Source organism: Trachinotus anak, unplaced genomic scaffold, assembly GCF_046630095.1.
Source record: "Trachinotus anak isolate AG129_WGS33_773 ecotype Australia unplaced genomic scaffold, CSIRO_AGI_Tana_v1 ptg000025l, whole genome shotgun sequence".
NCBI lineage: Eukaryota > Metazoa > Chordata > Actinopteri > Carangiformes > Carangidae > Trachinotus > Trachinotus anak.
In genome coordinates this window covers 15,962,550-15,990,298 of record NW_027273876.1, presented here as the reverse complement: position 1 = coordinate 15,990,298, position 27,749 = coordinate 15,962,550, and the positions used below count along the sequence as shown (strand labels likewise).

The following is a 27,749-nucleotide window of genomic DNA, read 5'->3' as shown; positions in this document are numbered from 1 at the left end:
CCCTGTAATGTAAAGATAGTGCTGCTGGAATCCACTGAGAAGTGATGCTAAAATTTGCAGCTTTTTTTTGCTCATTGTTCTGGTTCACTGCTCCGTATGTTCAGGCCCTGGCTCTCACCAATGGCCCTCACATATAAAACTTGTTGGCAGCTGTTTCCGGCAAACGCGCTCACTCTCAGTAATCTTTATGCTGGTGAAGAACGTCAAACATCTAATGACCAAATGTGACAAATATCTCAAATTGCTGGACCACAGAGCATAAAAGGTGAGTGAACACTGGATTTACATTCATCAGGTGCCCCGAGCAACTGAACTGATTATATCAGGGCTGTGTTCTGCCCCCTAGTGGTGTGGGGGGGGTGGGGGTTCATTAAGTGGTCAATGATGCAGCTTTTAAGATCATCATTTTTGCATGGCAATTTGTACTTCCCTAGACAATATGATATGATTGACTGCAAAGCTATGACTTGCACACCAGGGAAACAGGGTCTTGTCTCTGTGAGCTATGTCAAACTGAAACGTATCATATGGGTAAAACACATTTTCCTTTTGCCCAAACACACACGCCAGCACCCACACACCATATGTTCCGTCAGCAAGGTTCGTGAAATCATTTAAAAAAAAAAAAAAAAAAAAAAAAAAAAAAAAAAAAAAAAGGCAGCAGTTATAGCTCGGGTCAATCTAAGAGTTCCTGAATCTAAAAAAATACAGAAGGCTAAATCTAGTGGTAAAACTAGCATCTTTCAGGACATTGACCCTTTTTTGTTTCATGTAGAAGGCACACAAACTACCACAAAAGTATAGTAATAATCTTCAAATGTGCAAAAAAGCTCAGATTACATTATTTCCTCGATAAAAGAAATAAAAAGGGGAAAACAAGAAATGTTCGGGATCACACTCTCTGGCTCCCGCTCCTGTGTCTGTGGAGTTGGGAGGATTGCAGCGCAGCCCTGGTCGAAATGTGCTTTAGAACCGACACACACACTTCTGCATTTCTTCCATTGGCACTTAGTTACCATTAGAAAAAAAGGCCAGCGGCAGAGTCTCTGCATCCGCAGCATGATATGCACATTTTGTAGTTGTATTGTATTTGTGGTTGAAAAGGCTGCTCATTAGCATGAGTTCTGCTTTAATTTGAAATGTTTCAAATAGACCAGGGGAAGATGATCTCCAGAGTTAGTGTGGTGACTGGATTGACTTTAAGAACAACCCAACATACCCAAAAAAAACCAAAAAAAACCAAAAAGATACGACACGTGGTAGATGAAAGAAAGCAGCACTTAAGAGTTTCTCCCTCATGTAGTTTTGTACCTCCACAGTTCAGTTTTATTTCAGTCCAGCATTAGGAGGCACCTCTGGTCTGTTAGTGTCTGCCACCCACTGCATCGCCCCTCCACTTGTCCCCTTTTGTTCGTAGCTATTCAGATGAGGTGGGTGAAGGCTTGGGGGCTCGGAGGGCCTGCGGGTTGACGATGACTTGGATGACAAAGTCCTTCTGGATCTTAGTGTCTTGCAGCCGTGTCTTGTCCGTGAGCAGCTTGCCAGAGAAGAACCAGCGCTGATGGGTGGCGTCGATGTCTTCCTGGGCCTGCAGCTGCTTCTTCAGCTGCCCGATGGTGTCAGCCATGCTGGCGCTGAGGCGCAGGTCCTTACCCGTGGACAGACGTACCTACAGGGGAACACGGGTAAAACTTGTCTTTCAAGGATAAACCAAGACAGGAACTTAAAACCGCCTGGAAGTGTTTTGAGATGAGATCATCCCCCACATTTGTTTTCACTTCTGTCCCATGTGCACAGACTCAATCAAAAAACTGAATATTTGGTTTTAGCGCTGCTATTTCAGAAGGTTTTTTCCCAAAATTACAATATGAACCTCAAATTAGTGATTCTGGAAGCACATTAAATTGGTTGGAAATGTGCAAAATGTTTATATGTTCATTTACAAATGATACTATATTCACCTTTTTGATGTGACTGCAACTGCTTTCAAATTCAGATGTCAAGTTAGGAACTTCAGATGGAGCGTGTAAAACACAGGCTGGAACTGGCCAGTATCAATGTTATAATAAGTTACATACGTAACTAGGGTTCTATGTGTATATGTGGATATCAGATGTTATAACTAGAAAGTAAAATTTCTCAAAACATATAAAACTCGTCGGCTGGGGACGTCAGTGGTTGGGTGTTAAGAAATTTAAACAACCCATTAGGTCTGTTCGGAGCTCGTTATGGTACCTTGAGCTGGAATTCCTTTTTGGGTGCTACGGGGGGTTCGGGGCTGTCACTGGGGTCCTCATCGCTGCGTTCTGAGATGAGGTTGACAGGTGGGGCCAGGCAGTAGACGGGCAGTTGGTAGCGGTTCCCGAGTTCATCGTAACACTCTGTGAGAGTACCTGGAGAGGGGTGTCGGGGAAAAGAGATCAAGACGTTATTTAAATCTCCTGTCAGATCTGTGGGTTATTCTGTGCGTATCTAAATACATGTTCTGTAAACCCTGGATCAACCTGCTATTTTCACTGATTCATGACTTTGTGTACCACCAGTGTGTTTTGTGAATCTGTATTTTCTGTTCTTACCATGTGGTAGTGTGATACTGGCTCCGTCCACTATAGCCTGGGCCAGCTCGTGGTCGTTACACTCCAGTGCCACGGCGGCGGCTTTCAGGGCATCCCAGATCTCCTTACGGCCCTCGAAGGCCGGCGCTGTGTCCCAGAACTCGTCCCGCTTGCTCCGTAGCTGGCCCTCCGTCATCGGGTAGTCGCTCTTCCACTTGGGACGATCTTTCTTCAGAGGCTCATTACGTCCTGTAATGGAAAGAAAAAGCCACAGAGGATGTTATAGGTAGAGAGGAAGAGGGTCTACGAGTTGTTTAAGTCACGGTAAATCACACTACACTATATTATATAGAAGTTTTTCAATACCTTGATATTTTTTTCTGGTGGTCTAATATGATTAGTGCTGATTAGAGGCACCAACATTGTGTTTAGCAAAGTGCAATGAAACATTTTTAGTCATTTGCATAACGGGGGATGAACAGGTAGCAGCGAACAGCAGTGTACGAGATAGTGGTTCGAATACTGCAGTAACACTGAAAATAAGAAATGGTGGCACAAAATGCCAAACATTTACAAATGCAAGCCTGTGTGTTCATCCAATGATGCTACAATATCTGTATTTTACAAATAATAGGAGATGTGCATTGATTATATACAGTGATTTTTACTGGTAATAATTTCACAGCAATCTGCCGATTATAATGTTTAAACCTGAAGACAGATGTTTCACACTCGTAACTCAGAAGTAACTTTACTAACAAACAGGCACAGTGGCAAACAAGCTGCCAACATCAGGAAAAAACAAAACACAAAATTCCAGTGAAAGGAGCCTGAACGCACCAACACAGGTTGAAGACAACAGGTGTACATTCATGCAAAGCAATGGACCACATTAAAGGTGCCCTGTTGAGGTTTTTTTTTTTGTTAGCAAAAGTCATGTTCACATTCAGTGTTTCTCATCAAAATGCACTGTGTGTATCCCTTGGGTGTCACTGACATGTTGAAAGTATTGGGGACCCACTCTTCCCCCCATCCTCCACCGCTCCATAGGTACCTTTAATAATGTACTTACTATTGTTTTATTTCATTTCAACATGTACACATCTTATCTTCTTAATGACATGTTGCAGAAGGATGGAGCGGAATGATTTGAAATGAAAGATGTTTCCATATAATTCATATCCAGTGCTCGTCTCTTGGCAGTCATAAACAGAGCTGCTGTCCGGGAGAAACGCTAGCCGTCACCAGAGACAGAGAACACCCCACACCCACCCCCCCTCACTATGTCATCCGAATCTAAAATTAGGAGGTCATTCAGAGTTTGCAATATACATGAAGCATGTGTATATCTGTGTTTGTAATCTTACCCATGTTTCCCCACCACTCAGCATAAACACAAAACACAACTGGGTCAGGAGAGCACTTATTTCAGTAGAGGCGATACCTGAGGGTCACACTCTCACACACACCTATACACAGACAACAGGCCGGCATCAGGAGCAGAACATGTCTGACCTCATATTAAAAATTCACTTTGGTCACCTGCTAATGATGGATCTCCCAATGATTTATCATAGAATAAGCTGTGATATAGTTCTGTGATACAAAAGTAGAGGTTTTTGAATGAGAGCCAACCGTCAGCCACTTCAGTTCGTGCCGTCGGACGGTACCGTCAGTGGCCTCGGGATGCCAACAACTGAACGGGCTTGAGCTTACGTTCACAAATGCCTGAGGCACAGATGCCAGTCAGCGAGGTGTGGAGCGATGGAAAATGGAGAAGAGCATAAAGGAGACGGCACACGTCGAAGAGGTTGCCTTTCTTTCAAACAAATTATTTATAGTGCAGGCGGCTTAGCAGAAGTAATTTGGAGGACGTGGGGCGGTGTAGGATTAGCACTTGGAGCAGAGAGAATCCCGACTGAAGCTGAACGACTTCCTCACCATCGCCCAAGTGGTAATGGACACGTGCTGTGGCAGGACCCGAGGTGCAATATCTGTGACGCTTTGGTCCATGTTCCCAGATAATTCAATGCAATACATATCCAGATGTGTGTCAGAGGCAAGGTGGGAACATTTGTGTGTCATCCCAGCTCCTGATACAAGACAGCCCACAACTCGCAGGCTGCAGTGGTTTACACGAATGGCAAAAGTGATCAATATCTTGATAGACTTGTTCTTGCAGGGTCACAACTAATGATTATTTTTATTACTAATTAATTACTAAATTTATATTGTTGATCCATTGGTGATTGTTCAGTTTGTGAAGAAAAGGATCAAATAATTCAAAGAAAAACAAAAAACCTTCACACTTTGGTTTGGAATCAGCTGATTCTGAGCAACGATAAATCGACTATCAAAACAATTACCAATTCATTTTCTTTCAAACAACTAATCAACTAAGCCACAAACTGCTTCAGCTTCATTTTCTTATGATATATAGACTATTGCTATACTGGCACCTAGTGAGACTGTCCAGCAAAAAAACATAATCCCATAACTCATCTGTACAAGCAGCTTAATGTGATCCATTTTATAGTTAGGCCACGTCTAGCGGCTGCAGTAATTATGACAGGAGGAGAGGAGGAGGTCAGGTGATGCAGAATAAAAGAGCGACAAAGTGCGTGTTGGGAAGAGGTTGCGGTGGATGGATGGGTCAAGAAGACACACGTCATCTAATATCCTTAAAGTCACCAAAATAATTGTATGGTGAGCTTCTCTGTGATTCCAGCTGTAGAGTTTCACTGACTCTCCTTTAAAGGCAGGGCTGACTGACCGGTTATCTCTGACACATTCCCTGATATCTGCAGAGGAGATTCTGTGAGAGGTGAACAGGCCGCACAGTCAACACGAGCAGAGGTGAGAAAGCTGAAGACTCCTTCGGTAATATACCAACGATTTATTCCTTTTACATTTGTATTGTCTCTGTACTGTCACTGTACTTTCACTGTGCCCTCCAGTGATCAGGATTCCTTGTAGATATTAAAATGTGAGCTAAACTCTATACAAATGAATACTGAATAAAAACACCTGCCAAAAACCTGTGTGTACAAAGAAAAACTATGCAATACAACAAACTGGCACATTTTTTTTTTCTTTTAAAAAAAAAGTAATGTTTTGTGGAAATAAGTGTGGGATGTGAACATTGTGTATGAAAAGCAGGCAGTAACAAAGGGAAGTGATTCATCGAATGGCCTTGTCTTTATTGAGCCAAACTGTAGCACAGCAAAACAGAGACATGAGGTGACGCCGGAGAGACACACGAGCAAGTGCCACGTGATGAGGCTACGGCCAAGCATGTCGTGTTCATGAGTGTTAATGAAAGGAGTCATAAACAAGTTTTAAGGTTCATACGCAAGGCTTCTGGGTCCTGTATGTGAGGATGCGAACAAAACAACGCACCCAGCAGTCGTCAATGAGGCCCGCAGTCATTGGTGGCTGTTTAAGGATTACCTGTTTCTGGGAGAAGGGCGATAACACATGATGTTGCTTTGGCCCTGTAAAGACGTTTAACAGCCTCTCACATTCCCCCGACATGAGGCAAATAATGAATGTAGGGTGTTTCCTGTGTTCCTCCTTGAAACAGTATCAGTGAACATGCACTGGAGCATGAGAGAGGATAGACGGGAAGCGCTCTCTTTAGCCGGACACAGACTGAATCTATGTGTGACTGTATTTCCTCCGGACACGGGAGCGGCGACAGACATACATCCTCACATGCAAGTCTGACCCTTGCAGCTGGTCGTCTTATCACCGCAACAGTGCATCGGTCTCTCTGTAACTAAAGATAAAGTCGGCCTCTGTACCTTGAGTGAGTCCTCATCGATAATGCTACTTTTGAGAACCTTCTCATCGGATCAGAAAAAAAATGAAATTCACTGATCTCTGACCAGACTGCACCCAAAATACCTTGAACTTTCCCTTGTGAACAGATAGACTCCCCTGTAACTTACTTTTAAATGAGATTTTGTGAATTTATTTCCAAGCTAGAACTGACTGAAAATACATTGTTGGTTATTTTTGATAATGGATTAATTGTTAATGCAATTTTTTTCAAGCTAACATCACAAAAGTTCTCTGGTGTCTGTTTCTTAGATGTGAGGATTTGCTGTGTCAAATACACAGACGTCAGCTAAGGAGGACTGGAACTGTCAAACTAGGTGAAATAAATAAATAAAATGGAAATTTAAATGGGAACGTAAATAAATATGGGAATTACTGCAAAGTAGGGCTGCACACTTAATCGAAATATAATCAAAACTGCAACAAGGCCAAGTGCAATATCCAATATCCATTTGCTGTGCATTGTTTGCACCGTAAGTGTTGTGGTGCTGCACAAACGCCCCGGCCTGCGAGTCATATTCTCCAGGAGTAAAGGGAACATGTTTGGTAAAAGCCCCAAGAAAAATCACATCATCATCATCATTAAGTGAAATGGAAAAACAATCATTATCTGCCAAAATAAGCACAATGATTTTTTTTTTTTCCATTCAGCCCTACTACAAAAGGTAAATAAATACAAGATCAAATCAAATGAAAATATCAGCTTATGTCACATTTTATAATTTCATTAATACCTGTTTTTATTTTTTATGTATTATTTCTATATGTTTATGTATTTTTTAAACCTGTTGAGTCATTTATTCATTTTATTTTTGATTTTGGCAGCCTGTAAACGCTTTCTCTTCTTTTCTGTAACTGTAACTGTTTAATAATGTCAACAACAATATGATCATAATTCATAATTCCCTCTTTTCACCAGCTTCTCATGCGACCTTCAGAAAGGTTCCTGCTTTAAAAGAGGATACATCATAAACTTTTCAGACACAGTGGACGTGTTGTCCGAGCTTATTCTACCAGAGTGTCTCTCAGCCTTAAGGATGCAAATGAGGCTTTTTATCTCTCAGGGGATGTGATGCGGGGGGCAAAAACCTATGTTGCATTACAATTCAAAAGTCACAGAGCTGTTTCATCCACAGAAAATAAGGACAAAAATCTTTCCTGCATGGTGAGGACTGAAATGAATAGACCCATGCTGTGACAGATGGAGACAGACCACATTAGTCCTCTATTGTACCTGGCCTCTTCCTCTCACATGGCTGTCTGTATGAGGGTGTGTCAAGCAGGGTAGATTCGGTCCTGCTAGAGGAGCCAGTCAATGACGCAGCAGGACATGATATGACTTGTTCTTTTTGATCACAGCCTGGTCTAGTAGGGAGTGTCTGTTGATAGCAATCAGGGTGGGAAATTACCACGAACCACTGCCAAAACCCAGGGAATCTCAGCTGTGAAGGCTTTGACTTTAAATAGTCCGTCCATCGGCCACTTTGGCAAGTAACAAAGACAGAAAATTTATTATTTTAAAAAGTTCATATTCTACTCCAGAAATCTATGGTAGATTTTCTTCCTGGGTTATATCCAGAAGTGACTAGGGGTCTCATTCATTCCCTGAGCCAAAGCTGGAATCCACTTTAAAAACATCCTGACTTTATGATGTAAACTGGAGACAATTCCCGCTGGAAAAAGACTATTTGAAAAACTTTCCGTCAGTAAGAAACAAAGGGGACAGAACCTGCATCCAAATGAATAACAGACACTCAGATTCCTAAACACTCACTATCAAGGAACGTGTTTTGTGCCAGATATGCCGAAATACAAATAAGTCCCACACTGACAAATCACTGTCTTTTCACCATTTTACTTTAAAGTAAAGTAACATTTTGGTTGATTGTCAGATTGACAGACTGAAGCACAGATTTTGGCACATCTCAGCAGGAAGCTGATGGTCTCTACGCATCCTAGGTGAGTTCCTAACAACAATCATACACCTGCCAGTCCACACAGACTCTATTAGTCCAATGAACAGTGAAAGGCCCTGATAAATGTCACTGACATTGTTGTCTGGGGTCAAAACTATGCAAAAATTCAGACTGTCTGCCAGTTCAGCTGTGCGGCGCCTGCGTCATTCAGTTTAGTCTGGTTGTAAATATAACATTTACTCTTGCTAAGTGCTGAAGCAGCAATCCAGATTCCATCCGTCACTATCAAAGACAAGTGTAAAAGAACAAAATGTGGCAGTTTGCCAGTGTTTATCTTTGGAAGAATGTTATCTTGCGGGAAGGTAATGGACATGAACTCAAGTCCCTGATGTGAATAATCGGCAAATCAGCAACTTCGGGAATCAGTGTAACCTCCTCGTAACCACAATATCCTGCTTGATCCTTAACTCTATATTCACAGGGCCGCCATATTACCACTTTTAAGATAGCAGCTCGGCCAGGAGGCTTGCTGTTGTGGGATTAGGAGTGAGGCTTGAAATTACTGAGTGAGAAAATTGTCAGCCTTGTTATAGTCGCAATGTCAGGCAAATGTGGGTGTAGTGTAGGTGAATTTGGCTGTAATAAATGCTAGGAGTGGGTCTGAGATGGCACCGTTTACCTAGATGCTCAACTTAAATAGCACAAGGGACCTACATTCTGTGCGCTGGCAAGACAAGACAGGGACATACATAAGGCAACAGACTGGTGCATTGAGGGGGCAAACACACTGGTCTTTAACATGTAGGTTGTTTGCAGACAGTATACAAGGTGGACTGTAACTGCACTGCATTTACAGTTACAACTAAGAATGTGTCTCTAGCAACCTGACTGCCTATCCAAAATGCAAACTGGTACCTGTAAACATCTTTCTTCTTTATTTGCAGTACAATATGTACAATATGATCACTATCTAATCAACCCACATGAGCTGACCCTTTGTATCCACATTGGGCCAAGCATGCTGATACGTGCTTTTATGTGAGAAGATATGATATGAAGTGCATTGTGAATGCAAATGCCTCCTTGACGACAGCGTCCTGTTTTCTTCGTGTGCATGGCACTTCGGTTTATTTTACTTTGTTTACTAGCAGTCAGAGTTTCACCACAGAAAAAAAACAAAGGTGAGCAAGGGGTGAAACCCAAGAACAAATGGTCACCTGAGATGCAGGAGTGGAATACATCTGGATAGAGTGAGTCTCAACCACCTCTAGTAGTTTTTTTGTGCATTTACTGCGCACTTTAATGTATATTGGGTGCATTTATACTTAGAATAGATGCAGTTAAGCAGGAATGGGCAGCTGTCAGATGCCATTTCTGTCACAGCTGGGGTTCACACTGAATTGGAAAAAGATGTCAAATCCATAATGATTTTGAAGTGCCACCGGAGAATAAGACTACAGGCACGGGTCTCGCAAGAATAGCAGTTTATAAATTCATATGATTTACTGAAACACACACACACACACACACACACACACACACACACACACACACACACAGAGTGGTCTTACCTCCTCGTCCACCGTTCCTGGACGAGCCTCGGCTCTGTGTGTCCTCCCAGCCCTCCCAGTATCTCCCCACGCATCCTCCCATGGTCAGACAGTAGATTGTTTCCACGCGTCTCACCAGCTGAGCAGGGGGCCCATCACGGACAAAGACGATGAAGTAGGTCCGATCGGGAGGACGGGTCGCAGGTCCAAAGTTGCAAGCCCGATGTCATTCGTAACGGCAAAAGGAGGGGGGGGGGGGGGGGGGGGGGTCGGTTGGACGTGTGATAGCGCCGGGCTGAGCTGTACCTGCGGGCTCGATGTGCGTTTTCTCCTTTTCTGTATCCGAGCCACTTGCGTCTGACACGACCCCACAAGATTCAAAGCTGGTGGCCCGCACTCACGGTTCAAAGAGTTTGATAGCCAAACTAACAGCCAGCCGTTACATCCGCTTTTAAACGATGTGATGTAACCAGCGACATGTGTGTTGTCTGACTTGCCTGTTAAGTTGGGTTAGTTGTAAATGTTGATGCCCAGCAGTGCGAGCAGCGCGCACCTACCTCGCTAACAAGCTAACAGGGCCAGCCAGCTAGCTCCCACAACATCAGTAAACACAAACTTCCGCGCAGTCGTGACCATTTCCCAGCACAAAGAGTTTCTCCCAGATGTGGTAGGCAGTTACGGTTTCCCGCAGCCCTCAGTGTACCACTTCAATTCTTTGACGCTGTCTCCAGATCTTTGTCTTTAAACCCCCCTAAAACGTTACTTCCCTCTCTGCTGGTGAAAGGTGACTAGCGGCAGAGCTAGCACCACCGAACTTTTTTACGCTTGAGCGTAAGCACGCATGCAGGTGCTGTGTTCCCTTACGTCAGGAGTTAAGACGACCATGCTGCAAATAAATTCAGCGTCGACGGAGGTCTATCACACACACTTACTTTTTTTTCGTTCAAAACAATACAAAAGCACATTCTATTTCAGTGAAAGTCCAGATGGTATACTTTAGGAATATCAGAGAATTCCACTTTAGCTACGTTGCACTTCTGAGGTTCTTTAGAATTCAGAGAGCACTTGAAGGCAGCACCGAAACCTAAATGTTGCGGTTTTTATTCCAACCTTCAGTAAACGGTCAAATTTCAAGCAACATACACACAACCCACAATGACTCAAACTGATACTGCACTGTCCGTTAACGATGCCCTTTCATAAAACTTTATTTAAAATTAGCCAGTTTGGCGTTTCACCCCTAACTTTTCGCGCATGCGTAGTTTCAGTTGAGGTACAGCGGCACGATGGCTGCGGACAGTGCCCTGCTGCTGTCTCTGGTGGAGGAATTTGTCTCGGGACTACAAGACAGCAAGGCCAAAGATACAGCAACAGGTAAAGAAGTCTTCGTGTGATGTTCTTTGACACCTTTCCAGAACAATAAAATAAATAAACGCTGTTGGTGCTGCCGCTTCGACGATGCGCAACACGGCATGATGCTTAACTAGCTAACTTAGCGCCACAACATCCTGTGTGGTGTTAGGACCCCATGACACAAAAACACACGTTGCGAAAAGAGTCTGCTTACTTTGTCAGCATACCAGCACACACGGAATATATCCGTAGTGTTTTATTGTACTGTCACTTGACTAGTATCGTAATTTGACTTCTAGTTCGTTGTGGTTTAACCGCATGCTGCTTGCTAGCTGATGTGTTTATGTCCGCCTAAAAGCATCCTGTCAATGAACTCTGTACCTTTGAACCTCCCCGATGCTGCTGGTTAATCTGCAGGTAACTCATGTGTTGTCAGGTTAGTTTTCTGTGTGGGTCCGTAGTTGGGTTATTGTATCAATGCCCATGACAATTCACTAAACTTGGTTTTATTTCCAGGTGTCAAAGATGGACAGTTTACAATACTGCAGTTGGTGGAAGCACTGGGGTGAGCTGTCAACGTCCTCACTAACATCACAGCAGCAATAAGACATAAAAGTTTGACAACGCTGCAGTGTCATGTGGTTTCTATATCTTATGTAGTATCTCTGTAGTTTTGTAGGACAATGGAAGTGGTGGGAGTTAAGAGGTTTCAGATGCATGACACTCATTTCATCTAAATAATATCACCAAGCCATAACAGGGCTCCTCGATGGACTTTGAAATTAAGTCTTTTTCAGGTTCAAACATTGTTGTTGCTCCTTAAAAACTTGCTGCATTTCACCATGCCAAAATGTTGATTTGACATGACAGACTTCTGTTAATAAAAAGAAACAGCTAAGTTCAGTTAGAGGTGCTGTTTAAATAATCCATCTTCATTTCTTTCTGCACTGTTTTCCTTCACTGTAGACTGAGTTTGACGAGCTCTCAGCCTCACACTCGAGCCAGAGGAGTCCAGCTGCTGTCTGAGGTTTTGCATGAGTGCTATGGAAATCTTACAGAGGCAGAAGGTACACCTAGTTTCTACTTTTACATGTATCATAATAGAATTCTAAACATGATATTTGGATGCAAAATTCCATTTGCTATCAGTAAATGGAAAAAAAAAACATAGCAAAGAATAACATCATCAACATCATTTCATTGTCAGTAGCATACCTGTTTGGAAGGGATATTTTAGCAGCATGTCCCCCTGTCCCTCTTCTCCACAGTGGAAGTGCTGATTGCTTTCTATGAAAACCGTCTAAAGGACCATTACGTCATCACTCCACCTGTCTTACAGGGGCTCAGAGCGCTGGTGAGTGTCTGTCTGTGATAGATTTTTAGTGACAACAGTGTCTGAAGCGTCCTGCATAAGATGAACTGACTGACTAAATGTCTGTGTGGCAGGTTTAAGAGTCATTCTGAGAGGTTCTAGATGTGATATCAGAGAACAACATGAACATTGTGTGTGTTTGTGCTTTTCCCAGACAAAATCTACAGTGTTGCCTCCTGGCTCAGCTGTGTCCATGCTGAGGTCTTTGTTCCAGGATGTTCATGTACAGGTGAGATTTGATTTGAGACACTGTGTTACAGCAAAGATGCTCCAGTTGCAGCAAGCTGATTTTATGTTGAAATATATCTAAAGAAGTCTTTCTCTGTCACGAGGCTCTGTACGTTTGTGGATCTGAACTGCATCTGTCTCTTTAGACCTGACATATGCAAAAACACACCTGTGCAATATCTCACCATGCTGCTTGTGAGTTGTTGTCGTTCCTGTTTTCTCTGTGTTCGGCAAAGCACTTCCTCTTTTATTAATTATGCTTTGTGGGTAAATGTGACTTAATTATTCTTAAATCTAGACATTGTGGGTAAAAAGCTTATATATTGTGTTCATTTTTCTCCAGTCTCTGATGCTGGCTGAGAGATCATGCGTCTACAACATGCTCATCAACCTCATGGAGACCAGAGAGACTGGTAAGAGCCACATAATCAGCAGGTTTTTCATTTGGTTGCTTGTCAAAGATGTATCGTTGTTTTGTTTTTTTTAATCTAGGACAGTGGATTCTCTGTGGGTTTGGTTGCTGGTCAGACTAACTTCCTCAGATTTTGAGGAAGAGCTAAAAATGTTTTTGGTGGTGTAATTCCTCCAAGTTGGCACCCTCTCCCTTGTAGGAATTTGTCATTGCTCTGCAAAATTGATGTGTCTAGACTGTCAGCTGCAGTCAGATATTTAATAAAACTGAATAAATCAGGGTCTTCCTGTTTGATTAATCCACAGAACTGAAGGGTCTGGGGACAGATTTTGTGTTTGGCTTTGTCCAGTCGATGGATGGTGAGAGGGATCCTCGCAACCTCCTGCTAGCCTTCCAGATTGCAAAGAACATCATCAGCCGAGGTTATGATCTAGGTGAGAGCATATACAACCTTCACTGTTGTATCCTTTGTATCTCTGTCTCTCTCCGACCTTTTTCTAACCCTCTTACAATCCAGGCTCTCAGAACTTGAGCTAATTGGGTATTTATCTATTTGACCTCCTATTAATTTCCTGTTTGCTGTCTCAGGTAAATTCGCAGAGGAGCTGTTTGAAGTGACGTCCTGCTATTTCCCCATCGACTTCACCCCCGTAAGTCCCTGTTTGCTCAGCTGCTGTGGACTGAGGACTGATGAAAGCAGAGAGCGTAGCAGACAAAAATGTCATCACGACTTCCTGTGACCTCAGACGAATTCTGTAGAAAACAATAATAGAGCCACTGCCTCCTCATCTGCTCACGCACATTACCCTTCTCTACATCACAGGATCACGTCTTTGTGATCGTTTGTTGACTCTGGGGCAAACCACAATACTGTTTATATGACATGGTGTATTCTGTGTAGTGTGATGACTGCAACATGCATAATCACACTAAAATCTTAAAATGTCTTGTTGGTCTTTCACATGAAGGTCAATATTTTTTGGAAGGTAAATTCATTTTTCTCTCAGCAGTCTAAACCAAAATAAGAAGCTGCAAATCCCCATCTACACTAATGTTCTTCAGTCATCCAGTTTGCTTAAATAATAATCTGCAATTGTTTCTTTGTCAACATGGAAAATTTTGTCTAGCAGTATGACACGGTGAAACATTAATTTCAAAATTATAGCTCTCCATTAAAACCCAGAAACTATTTTCACTTAGCAGGTTTTAAAGGTACCACCTCTTCTCTTGGATTTGTAACGTGCCTTTAAAATTAAGTATCATTAGCTTAAATCAGTTGAACATTATATTATTATACTAGTCTTAATGCTGCAGTCTCAGAGGGCAGTCTATCTCAGAAAATGAAAATCATTGAACTGACATTGCCAGTGGCCACTAAGTGTTAACATAGTGAGACTGTTTGGATTGGACCTTGTGTTACAGCCACAGTCTGGCATAGCAGATGCTTTTGTCCATTGTGACCTACAGGGTTCAGACCTCTACAGACACCTTGCATAACTGCTGATTACATTTGTGAAAATGTGTATGTGCATCTATGATTTCTGTGTGTTTTAATTAACCGCCACCCATTCACCCCAGCCTCCCAATGACCCCCACGGCATCACCAAAGAGGAACTAATTGAGGCGCTGAGGGCTGTCCTCGCTGGGACACCGAAATTTGCTGAGGTAGGACCACTTATATTTGGTTTTTGGTTTAATGGAACTTGTGTGAGCTGAGAAGAGTTGTCCAAAGCTTGTTTATGTTCTCTTTATCACTGCACTGTTGCAGTTTCTGTTGCCTCTCATCATTGAGAAGCTGGACTCAGACGTTCAGAGTGCGAAGCTGGACTCGCTGCAGACTCTGGTGAGGTTTCTCAAATCTTCTGTTCTTCTGGACCCAACACTGTCCTGTGGGGTTGCGAGATAGAAGCATTTAATTCATAATTTCCCATCTAATTTTCCCAGCCTTAAGAAGTCTGTCTGTGTTAATGAGAATGATGTACAATTAATATTCCCTTAAGAATACAAACATGGGCCCACTGCAAGTACAAGGTGCTGACAGGTTAAAAGCAGAGGGTTATATGTGTGATTAATTAGTTAGATGCAGTGATTTATTGGTAAAGGGTTAAAGCTAAAAATTCTTGTGCGTATAAATTAAAAAAGTAAAGGTACCAGGCTACTCTTTACTTAAATATTTATATTTTCCAGACGGCCTGTGTGTCACGATATGAACACAAGGACTTGGCAGAATTCCTCGAGGGACTGTGGACGTCACTGCGCAGAGAGGTTTGAAACCGATTTATATGACAACTAAGTGTTATTGCAGTCTGTTGCACAAATATCACATGTAATTCATATATATACATACACACACACACACACACACACACATTTAAGGTCAAAATCAAACAAAAAAAACAATTAGTAGTCAATCGTATAACCTTTTTGACTAACAACTAAAAAACAACCTCTTATGGTAGTTCTTAACTAGGTTGGCACATGTCTCATGAGGGATCTTAGCCCATTCTTCCATGGGAAATTGTTCCAGTTCATCCAAATTGCGTGGTTTTCGAGCATGGACAGGAACCTTGAGCTCCCGCCACAGGTTCTCAATAGGATTGAGATCTGGGCTCTGAGAGGGCCACTCCAGGACCTTGATTTTAGTGTCCTTCAAAAAGGTTTGGACCAACTTAGATCTATGTTTTGGGTCATTCTCTTGCTGGAACACCCAGCGGCGACCTAAAGCAAGAGAGGCAGCAGATGTCTTTACATTATTTTTCAAAAATGTCAACATAATCTTTTTTTCATGATCCCATGCACCCGTACAAGGTTCCCTGTGCCTGAGGCAGCAAAAAAGCCCCACAGCATTATGCTCCCACCTCCATGTTTTACTGTGAGAACTGTGTTTTTAGGGTTGAAGGCCTCTCTCTTTCTTGGCCAAACAAATGCAGCATCCATGTGCCCAAACAGCTCAAGTTTAGTCTCAACAGACCAAAGGACAGACTTCTAAAACTCATCCCCACGTGTCAAATGTTCATGGGCAAACTTCAGTCTGGCTTTGATGTGCCTCTGTGTGAGCAATGGAGTTTTTCTAGGTTGATGACCTCGAAGCCCACTATAATGAAGAGCCCTCACAACAGTCTTCCATGAAACATCAAGTCCAGAGGAGGCCAATTTAGCAACTATCATCTTAGCTGAGATCCGGGGATTCTTGTTGACATCTATTTTCCTCTTCAAAGTTTGGGAGATCTTGCGCTTTTGACCACGCCCAGGTTTGTTTTTGACAGAGTTTGTCTCCTTGTGCTTTGCAATGATGTAACGCACAGCTGTTCTAGACACTGCAAAACGCTTGGAGATGGCAGATGGCATCCACCATCTTCTTTCTGAGTTCCAGACTGATTTCTTTACTTTTTGGCATGATGAAATTATTTCTTACTTCTTACCAGGAGTAGTCCCTCTCAATCAAGTGTTCAAGTGCCACTAGCCCTGTTCACTGGAGTCCCTTAAGTAGAGTTCAGTGCTGATAGATTGCTCAGGTGTGGTTTGAAAGCAAAAATCCCATGTGGACTAATAATTTTGACCCCCTCAATTTATCTGGTATAAAGCAAACCTGAAGATTTATTTTACATTCCCAAATGTACCAAGTAGAGGCCTTCACATTTATGAATGTTTGACGATACACAGTTTTATGAATGATGCAAACATTGGGCAGAATTTTAGGGAAATATTCCATAGTTCATTGGGGGCTAATAAGGTCTGCAGTTTGCGAGTATTAGTGGTCAAGAAACATCTTTAAGGTTGCGTTCACATCAACCAACTTTGGATCAGTTTGTTTAATCTCTGCAGTATTTATATAACCAGTTTGTTGTTTGTCCAGATGAAAATAATAGTATTATTACACAGGTGGCACCAGATTATGGCAGTGAGGCGCCTGAAAATGCAAAATCCTATAACAAAAGAACTGAGAGATGATTCATCAGGAGTGAAAATAATTGAAACCAACTTCAGGAAAGAACCTAAAATAAAAAGGTTTATGGGAAGAAAGGAACACATGCACTTTCTTGTGCTTTTGAAATCCAAGTAACACAAGATGAAGTCTGGACCAATGCTGGTGTTTATCAGGTTTTCTTGTGTCCTAAGGGACAATTAGACAAGACCCTCACACTACAGGCAGTGAAATCCCACATGAAATCTAACAAATCAGTTACAGTAGTGCACCAAATAAACGTTTCCAATGCTGCAAACTGCTGCTATCATCACATCTACAGAATCTGAAGTTAAACTCCCCCTTTATTGTTTCACTGCAGGTGTTTCAGACCTCCAGTGAGAGGATTGAGTCTGCAGGCCTCGCTGCTCTTACCGCACTCACTTCCTGTCTGTCTCGCTCAGTCCTCAACTCTGACTCTGAAGACTCCCTCAGCACCTTCCTGGATCTGGTTCTCAAAGGTGAAATGCTGAAATCTAACATAAGTGCACATACATCGTAAAAATAAATAGATAAAAATGAAAAATAAAACAAAAAATGCATAATGTCACCTAGGATAATTTAACCCTTTAGGTGAATAGAAAACATGTCAGAACAAAAAAAAAAAAAGATCAGGGAGGCACAGGTGAAGTAAATACAAATGTCATTTTTTATTAAAACTCCACTTGAATGACATTAAAAAAACAAAACTGAAAAAGACTTGTTAAACAGCTGACTAAAACGTCCTGGTGCAGTAACAGCAAGGCAGCACTGATGAGCTAACTATGTCAACACTGTGGTAATGGGAGGGTTCGCTGCAGTGTAGCGCTGCTTCAGTAGATGGAGAGGAAACTATACCACAATGACTGTTCACACTTTCACGTTCAATATGCCTTGTTAACATTTTACTGTACATTATATCACCCTCAAATTTAGTGCCAAGGAAACTTACCAACCACTTAATAATAATCATAAATAACAATGATAATAACATAAATATATTATAATATGATAAATAATTAAGTTATCTACATTTAAGTGAATAATAGTAACATTGAAGGAATTTTTTACTGTAATCATAAACCTTTGGTTTGTTTTTAAAAGTCATCCCCTGTATCATTATTTTAAGTAAGGGATGATACCCATCGAGTTGTACATGCCATGACTGTAATGCTTGACGCAGGGGCTGAGAAACACCCAATACAAAGCTATTATTCTGCCTTTTATCATATTTTTTGGTTGGTGGTGGTGGTTACACAAATAACCTTAGCTCCGAGCTCTTCAGCTAAGCCTGAACTTTCTATCTTGTCCTACAGTTAAATACCGGCACACTAATTTAGAAGTGCAGTCAAACACATAGGTCAGGGGTGTCTGGTTAAACTGTCTGTTTTCTAAAGCTGCACCTTCCAGCCAATCAGAATCCAGAAGTATCCTCAGAAAGTTGTTCTTTTCAGGGTAGAAACGCCTTTAAACAGCAGGTGAGATGCTCAAAATCAACACTGGATCCAGAGGTTTTTAGTGTGAGCTGCTTTTTATGGCAGAGGAACCCGCTCTACTGAGACGTCTTTAATAATACACACAACTCAGCAGCTAAACAAGTAAATACATCATCTGTTCTTGAGGAAACTAACACCTCAGTATCTCATCTGTAGTAAAAGTCCAGTGATCCTGTTGAAAAATGTGAGTGTGATGTTGTTCCAGACTGCAAACATCACCTGTGTGAGCCGGACCTGAAGCTCGTGTGGCCCAGCGGCAAGCTGCTGCAGGCCGCCTGCACCGCCTCCAACAGGGCGAGCCACATCATTACAGCCGCTGTCATGCCCTCTCTCATCGAGCAGTACAGCAGCAGAACACAGGTAACTAAATAAAACTGACATCCAGATGTTCATTTAGTTTAATATGAGCAAGTTTTATGGCTGTTTGATGATGGCGAGCGTTTACATACGTTGTTACATGTTGATTTATTTGATTTGATTTCATTTGCATACATAAAACATAATAAATACATTGTATATAGTGTTTTTTCTAAGAAGTGGATGTGCAGGTGAGGTAAGAAACCCTCTAGGCCTTATGTTAAAAGCTCACCTCATTATAAAAAATGAAATCTTAAAAAATTTGAGAGAAAAAAATATTTATAAATGTACAAACAAGTCAAAAGAAACAGCGAAGACATCATAATAGTTCTTCTGAACATGTACACCATCTTTTTGAGCTTATTTTCTTGTTATAGCAACCAGCCACTTTATAATTAACAAGAAAACGTGACTTCTTCCTCTCTGACCAGTGTTCCCATAGACGGACTTTACTGGAGGTGGTGCTGCGATTCATCCAGTCAGTAAAAACCAGCCAGTCTTCAGAGAACGGTGAGTCCTGCTTTCATCAGTGTTGGACTTCAGCATGTCAGATTTTAATGGGATGCAATTGATGTAATTATTTCCGCATAATAACATTTTCTTGAAAGATTATCAACAATATTATTGAACTATTTGTCAACCTCAAAGTGGATCCTGATAACATCTGGATATCTGAAACTCATGTTTATTTTTTCTCATCTGTTTGATGTCAAGCATCGTGTAAAATGAGAGCAGAGAGAAAAGCTTGCTGTAGTTTTATTTCTCTTCAAAAGCAATGATATGCTCTTTGTTTAAAATACTGTAACAGTTGAGGTTCTGTGTGTACATGACCCTAGAGACTATGGACAGAGTTTACTTTCCTTAAAGTTCAAAACAAACCCCAGATCTCTGTTTTTTTGTGTTTCATCCCTGCTCATTAGAAGAGAGAGTGTTGTTAGCTTTCCGTGAGTCCCTGTGCAGCATGGTGTTTTCAGCTCTGTCAGAGACTAATTCCAGTCTGCAGATCACGGCCACCTCGATGCTCACCTCACTGGCACAACAAACAGGTGAGACACGATCAGATAAAACATTTACAGCTCACAGTCTGATTCTGTCGGAAATTCAGCACCATCTCAGATATTACAAATACTTTGTCTCTCAGGTCTGCTGTTGGGCTCTGATGTGGAGCTGGCTATAGATCACCTGACCAGACTGCTGCTGATGGAGGAGGATGACAGAGTCAGGTCAGATCAGGGTGGAAACCACACACACACACACGAACACACACACACACAATTGCTTTTATTTTCACACTCACTCATATTGAGTACTTACAGTATTTAACAGCCCATTAAAACAGTAAAACAGAGAGTTTTAGCTTTCTTTCTTTCTTTCTTTCTGTCTTCCTGACATCATCAGAATCAAACTGTTGAACTAAATACAAACTGTGTCTTTGTCCTGTTTGTGGCTCCAGTCTGGCTGTGGTAGAGTGTGCTGGAGCCTTAGCAGAGCTGCACCCAGAAGCTTTTATCACTGAACTGATCCCAAGACTAAAGACCGAGATGTTTGCTGGTAAGTGAAGAGCCCATAGTAAAAATATGACATCTGTACATGCAATATGGGATATGTAGAAACACTACACAGATATGAATACTTGTATTATACAATGTTTCTAAAATTATTTTGACCCTTTTTGATTTCCCTCCGATTAGTATTCAAAACTTTTTTGATGCCAAAAGAAATTTCTTCAAATTGACTAAATCACTTACAAATATTTCCTCTCAGTGAGTGTTTGTGGAGGCAGTTTTGGCATCAATAATTTTAATTATTATAATGAAAAACCTGAACAACCTCTTCTCTCTCCTCTGCTCAGAGCCCATGGATCAAGGCGACAGCAGAGAAACCTCTGAGCAGCATTCCCATCATGCAGTGCGCCAGCGGTGTTTGTCTGCTCTGGCTGCGGTGTCCAACCAGCCCAGTGTTGTACGGGAGAGCACGCCTGTTCTCCTGGAGGTCCTCACCTCAGCACACACAGGTGATCTGTCTGGAAATATGGTCCTCTGGCCTCTCGCTCATTATCACATGATCAATGAAGTAAACAGTGTTCAGTTTTAATAATGTAGAATGTAGAATGTAATAATTTGTAAACTTATAACATATTAGAAGAAGCTCAGTGCATCAGAGTAGTTGACTTTTTTTTTAAAAGCCGCAAGTGTTTTCATCCATGACCAAATGAGGATGGTTGTGTTTATCTATCGGTCGCTCTCCTGACATAAGAATTTGATGGTGAAGCAGGACAGGAAGTATACAGTGATGTTGCCCAGTCAAATGCTGAAATATAAGTGGCTTCACTGCTAGCTGACACTTCCAATCTCCCGTCTGCAGTGTGCCAGTGTCAAATGACATTAAATTAATGAAATATTATTAAAATTTCACTATGGCCAAGTGCATCCAAATCACAGGAGATGCACATTTTTTTATTTTTTTTATTTTTTTTTTTGGATGAAGTCACAACATGCCATAAATGAAAAATGCAAATCAAATTCTCCAGACGTAAGGGAAAAATACTTGTTTGGCGCAGACCCCAACAAAAATCACATCATTGTCTTTTTTTTTTTTTTTCAGTGAAAATGAAAAGTGACACATATCGCAATCTAATCTGCCAAAATAATAGCAATATGATTTTTTTTTTCATATCGTTCCACCCTAAACAACATGCATCAGCTATTATTAGTTATTCCCCAAAATAAATAACTTCATACGAGTGACACAATCATTTCTTGTTGTTTTCAGGTAGTGTCAGTTTCTCAGTGGAGGAGGTGGTGTTGGCGTGTCGCAGCCTCCAGAGGATAGCAGAGCAGGTTCAGGATACTGAGGAGACTGGGCAATGCTTCCATGACATCATCATCCCACGCCTGCTCTCATTGGCGCTCCAAGCGGCACTGCAGGGTGAGCAGCACTTCCTGAATGGATTTCACCATAATCCTTCATTCAAGTCTCAAATATCAATATTCATTTTGATGGTTCCTGGTTTATGTTTAAAGGTGACCTCACACGCTCTGTGTTTCTCACCAACATCCCACTGGTTCATGTCTTGCAGGTGAGGGGTCCTCTGGTTGTCGTAGTCCTCTGGTGGAGGAGGCGGTCCTGTCTGCTATGGTGCCTGTCATCAGCACGTCCTGCTCCAGGCTACAGCCAATGTCAGTACAGTCTCTACATCGTTCTTGTTTTTTTTGGTTTGCTCTCTTTTATTATTTTCATGAACACAGCACAACAACATTATATTTCAAGCTTGTTAGAATCTGCATTATTGTCCAAATTGAAGGAACACTAGGCAACATCACACGTACAAGTAAAAATGCAAAGAACTGATGATTTAAACCAACACACATCTAGACAGTGTTACTCTGCACTTTTAAGTAGTGTCTCAAGGACATCATGTACAGATAAATGTCATACATCATGGTAAACAATTGTAAGGTTTAAAATCTATTGCGAAGAACAGGTTTAGAGCATGATTAAAAATACAACAGTTTATCTTTTTTAAACCCAGATTTATTCCGTAAGCTTCAGAACTAAAATCAAATTGTCTCCACTGCTCTTGCAGCCATTGTATATCTGGAGAACTTGTGATACTGAGACTAGATGGGAACAGGCTGTTTTTACAACCTTTTATTATTTATGTTTATTGTTTTGTTTTTTAAATCAGTTCTCAAATCTTTTTTCAAACTTGCAAAACGTGACACTTTCCTTTCTGTTTTCTCACTTTTCTGATTTGTTGTACCATGAAAACCTTTTTCATGAGGTTTGTGTGGTTTCCTCTCGGGGTGTTTTTGTGTCATCAGGTTGGCGGGACAGACGGCGTCAAGGGCTGTCTCTCTCTTCTTGGATGGTGATGTCTCGTTTTTGCCTGACAACTCCTTCCCTTCACACATCCAGCTGCTCAAGGTCTGTATGTACGGGAACTTGAGTATGTTTTTGTGTGTTGTTTGAATGTAGTAAAAATTCTGAGACTTTTCTTTAAATATTGTATCTTTATATTATATGACAAATATGACAAATTCCTCATCATTTCCTCACGGTGCAATTAATAATGAGATAAAACAATACATATTTGTCATTGACGACACTATTATAAAATGCAGGTGTATTGCAGAATTATTATCTTTATACCTCATATAATTCATATTTCCCCGCCCTCATGAAGGGATTGATTATCTAAGATTTTCACCACTTTTTAAGTCACTGTAACCTGAAAATCGTGGTTATGGAAGGATGTAATGTTTCCCCAGAAGCAGCAGGGGGACACGTGGAGCCAGTCTCAGATGGTTTGTCTGCTCATGGGCTGCGTGTGTTCGTTACCTCGCAGCGTGAGTCTCGTCTTCAACACCTAATGCTTATTGAAATTCTTCAGAATCATGGTTGGGGTTACTGAGGCTGTAATCTAACAGTGTTCTGTGTCGTCAAGGTGGAGGTGCCCCAGATAGACCAGCTGCTGTCACAGCTGGAAGAGATGAGCTGCACCTGCAGCCACTCACTGTCATACACCTCTGCTGCAAAGTGCTTTGCTGGGCTGGTCAACAAGCAATCACAGGGTCAGTTTGTTACGGGAATCAAATGTTGTCGTCGTTAAATTAAGAGCTTCATCTCGTCAAATAAAAGCTGTGGTGATGGTTTGGTTTTTTTTCTTCAGGAGATTCTCTTGACAGCCTAATTCAGAGCACGATGAAGAGGGTGTGTAGAGAGTTGGACTCAACATCTTCACCTGCACGCACTCAGGCGTTCACCCTCATGATCTGGGTAAGAGTCACACTGTTTTCAATGTCTACTGCTGATTGTTTGCATTATTATGTCTCATAGGCTGCTAGAATATTTGTTTTACCAAATTCATGTCTTTCAAGGTTTTAGTCAGAGATTTGTTATATGAAAATACAAAAAGGTTTAATGTAATTTTACTTTTTTTTTATTATCAGCCATCAATCAGTAAATTCAGTTAACTGATAATTGAATAAAGTTATTTTAGTAAAATAAGCAGAAAATGCAGTGAGTTTGCTTTTGTCCCCAGGTGGCCAAGGCTTTGCTTCTCAGATACCACCCACTGTCCACAGCACTGACTGACAAGGTACAGGCTGTCACTCACTCATATCCTGTATTTAATTTAACCTTGTGTTTGATGACAATTCATGTACCTACTTTTATTCTGTCAGTTTGCAGTTTAACACCTGTGATTGGAAAACGTCAGCTCTTTAGTTTTTTTTTTTTTAATTTACACTCTTGTTCTTGAAGCTCTTTTCTCTGCTCGACGATGCCGATCTGGGTCCGATGGCAGCAGACGGCTTCTCACTGCTGATGACCGACTCTGCTGACGTTCTGAACCGTGGTTGCCATGCCGACGTACGCATCATGTACCGCCAGCGCTTCTTCAGCGAGAATTCAGCAAAGTTGGTCCAGGGCTTCAATGTTGCGCCGCAAGGTACAAGGCCACAGCACTGCTGAGAAGATTTCAGAGATTCTGATTTTAGACTTTTTCCACTGGCCGCCCCCTGCAGGTTTTTTGTCCCCGTTTCATTACGTTTGGTTAACTTTATTCACTGTCTGTCTTTTCTCCAGAGAAGAAGCCCAACTACCTGAAGGCTCTGTCCAACATCGTCAATAAACTGCCAAAGCAGGTTCAAATCACTGAGCTACCAGCGGTGAGTGACTGGAAACTGTTTGTACTCAAATGGCATTTAAACTGCTGCAGACAGTGGCTGTCTGGTGGCCTTTGGAAAATGACCCACAGTAATGTAAAGTCTTTTGTCCCTGTCCAGCTCCTGTCATTGCTGCTGGAGGCCTTGTCGTGTCCCGATCAGGGCGTCCAGCTGTCCACCCTGTCCTGTCTGGAGCCAGTCCTCATCGACCCGCCACCAGCTCTCATTCAGCAGCTCGAGGCTTTGGTCAGCAGGTTGCTGGCCCTCATCTCTAGTCCAGCCATGGTTAGTGAAAAATCCTACCTGAGAGTGTTTTCTATACTGATTTCTCTGTCGTGACTGCTATGATTTTGAGGAGCACGTGGGAAATGTGAATGTAATCAGTGATTTCAGGGTATGAGCTCAGCCTCCAAATTCACATGCAAACAGAATAGAATGTGCAGAAAAAAGCAGGAAATTAAATAAAAACACATAGAGTAGCACAATACTGCTGTTAAAATACTGGACACAGTCACAGTTAGAGAATAATGCTGTATCTTAATTAATCAGATGGAGCTACACATTATCTGTTAATGAACCTGTTAATTAGCCAGAGCTGTTGACACTACACCTGACACTTGTTCGTTTCTCGCAGAGTGTCAGGATCGCCTCACTGCGCTGCATCCAAGCCCTTTCCCGCTTCCCCGTACATGAGGTAAAGCTCAAAACTGATCATGTTGTTACTGGTTGAGAACCTTGTCAAGTTGTTAAATCCCTTCCCCAAATCTCAATTTTTACAGTAAGAATAAGAATGATCCCTAAGGGAACCTTTCTAGCCCACATGGTTCAAGAATTTCAAATAAAAATTTCCAGCCCATAATTTCCCTCTACTTCTGTGCAATAAATGTGGATTCTTCAGTGAAATAATTTGGGGTTCTTATAGAGTAAAGAAGACCTTATTTATTCTCTGGGCTGAAGACTGATTTACAGATTGTATGAGCCTTGTGCACATGTATCAGTCGTCATGATTTTCTCAGAATAAGAATATTATTAAATGTTGCAACACAGTGAACTTGACCTATTTTCTCAATGCCTGGTTCTGGACACTGGATGAAAATCATGTCCCACATGGAGCCTATGAGCAAAATATGAAATTGTCACCTGAAGTGCTGCGTCCAGAGTCTGACTCAGCTGCTCTATCACCTTAAACTACAGATAAGCCATAAGTCACTTCTTGTGTGTTGACTGACCTCGACTAACATTCCTGTCATCAGGGATTATTTTAATCCAAAATTGTAATGGCAAAAGTAAAAAAAAATGTCTTTGAACATTTGTCACTGTTTCAGATCTTGCCATTTCGGGCCCGAGTGCTGCGAGCTCTGGCCCGGCCTCTGGACGACAAGAAGAGGCTGGTGAGGAGCGAAGCGGTCCAGGCACGAGGAGAGTGGTAAGAATCAGCCGTCGCTGTTAAAGACAGACACGTTGGAGGATATAAACAAATCAGACATCACGTTATATCACATGTCACGGCAGAGTTTGTTCTAGTTTTGTTTTTGCTCACGTGAGGCTTCATACAATTTCCCCCAAACTATACAGTTACGACTACAACACTCACTGTGGTTATAGTTGGTTCTGCATGACAACTTGTCTCTGTCTTCTTCTCCTCACAGGTTCCTCTTGGGAAGTCCTGGGGGAAGGTGATTTTACTCCTCAAACACAACCCAAGTCTCCCATTTTACCCCCCCCCCCCTCCCTCCTCTCCCCTCCCTCCTCTCCCCTCCCCTCCCTCCCCTCCCCTCCATCCACTATATGGATCTTCCAGTGTCCCTCTACCGTCACTCCTCTCATCTTTCCAACCAGAATCCCTCCACCCTCTCTCCCTTTTTACTGAAATGTTTTTGTTGTGAGCACCTCTGTCTTCATGAACGCACAAATAAGAGAATATGGACTGACTGTGGAGCGTAGTCTAAGTTAAAAGAATGAAAACGACTACTTTATTAATATGAATATGTAACACGTCTCATGTACATTGTTGTCTTTTTCTCTACATATCGCAGAAAAGGTCACATGGCTTTGTGTCCAGACATTTTGGTTTTGTATAATTTGAAAAATTTTACTTAGAGTGCATTTTGCATCACAAAGGAACTGTCCATCACTGGAGCCGCAAGTTTGATCTGTAACTCAGTCAGATCCACAGATAAAATAATCTCCCAGAAATATGATAAATAACATAAGTTTCATCAGATTTATTTTCTGACAGTTAACTAAGAAAATTGAAAAAAAAACTGATACATTTTGGAAGAGTTTTGTAAATGTAATCAATAGATATAAATAAGTTAAATATATTTAAGATCTAAAATTCCAAATATTTTGTTGAGCGCACTCTGTATGTGTCAACTGTAATATGAAGAGAAAAAGTAAACGCAGTACATAAATTCAGTGGGAAAGTCACTGCAGTGCTCATGAACTACAGTTGATAAGTGGACTCCTGAACCGCTGTGGCAACATTTTTCTGTTTTATTGAACTCTATGACCATGTAGAGAATCGGGACCACTGTAAAACATCAGACATCTTCACTTCACTGCAACAAAGACGTGGACTTACAGCCAAATGAGGGCAGCACTGAACCCAGCAGGCACTGATAGCCTTTTATGTTCTCATCTGGATGAATGTGTAACTGAGCAGTAATGTCTTAGCAACGGCTGGTGTGTTTGATTTGTGTCACCCTGGTGCGCCAGCTGGGTGGAGTTGTAAACACAAGGGGAATATGGATGTGCCAATTGTCCTTTGGTTGCTCACAGGGTGACAAGAATCAAGCACTTCTACATGAATCACGCCTCCACTGACTGGATGAAATTTTAAGATTAATTTTACATAGTTATCTGTGTTGACATTAATGTTCATTAATGAATGAAGATTATAAGTTATGTGAACAAGTATTGATGCTTTGTCATAGTCAATGTTGAATCATTTCAGAAGTTTGGCTGACTTTGGACCTTACATCACTTATGCCAAGGAGATAGACAATATTTAAAATGTCTAACTTAAGATGTCATTAAAACTTTTCTTTGTAATTAT

General features: G+C 41.6%; 2 protein-coding genes across 2 annotated transcripts; one reads left to right on the top strand and one right to left on the bottom strand.

Annotated features, from left to right (window-relative positions):
- Positions 1-623: 623 nt before the first annotated feature.
- On the bottom strand, positions 624-10,679 carry ubtd1b (ubiquitin domain containing 1b). Its single transcript, XM_071461965.1, has 4 exons — positions 9,883-10,679; positions 2,577-2,804; positions 2,236-2,393; positions 624-1,669 (listed from the first exon to the last, which is right to left on the bottom strand). The coding sequence occupies exons 1-4, from the start codon at positions 9,962-9,964 to the stop codon at positions 1,418-1,420; spliced, it is 720 nt and encodes a 239-aa protein (XP_071318066.1). The 5' UTR covers positions 9,965-10,679; the 3' UTR covers positions 624-1,417.
- Positions 10,680-11,039: 360 nt separating this feature from the next.
- Positions 11,040-27,546, top strand: mms19 (MMS19 homolog, cytosolic iron-sulfur assembly component). The gene is made up of 31 exons (XM_071461962.1): positions 11,040-11,235; positions 11,731-11,779; positions 12,181-12,281; positions 12,483-12,568; positions 12,741-12,815; positions 13,158-13,227; positions 13,532-13,660; positions 13,815-13,876; positions 14,805-14,891; positions 14,995-15,069; positions 15,414-15,491; positions 17,513-17,651; positions 18,871-19,025; positions 19,454-19,532; positions 19,943-20,068; positions 20,164-20,245; positions 20,476-20,573; positions 20,875-21,036; positions 21,795-21,950; positions 22,102-22,201; positions 22,847-22,949; positions 23,294-23,371; positions 23,470-23,596; positions 23,695-23,801; positions 24,067-24,123; positions 24,288-24,474; positions 24,612-24,694; positions 24,812-24,976; positions 25,326-25,385; positions 26,017-26,117; positions 26,341-27,546. The coding sequence occupies exons 1-31, from the start codon at positions 11,148-11,150 to the stop codon at positions 26,369-26,371; spliced, it is 3,096 nt and encodes a 1,031-aa protein (XP_071318063.1). The 5' UTR covers positions 11,040-11,147; the 3' UTR covers positions 26,372-27,546.
- Positions 27,547-27,749: the final 203 nt, after the last annotated feature.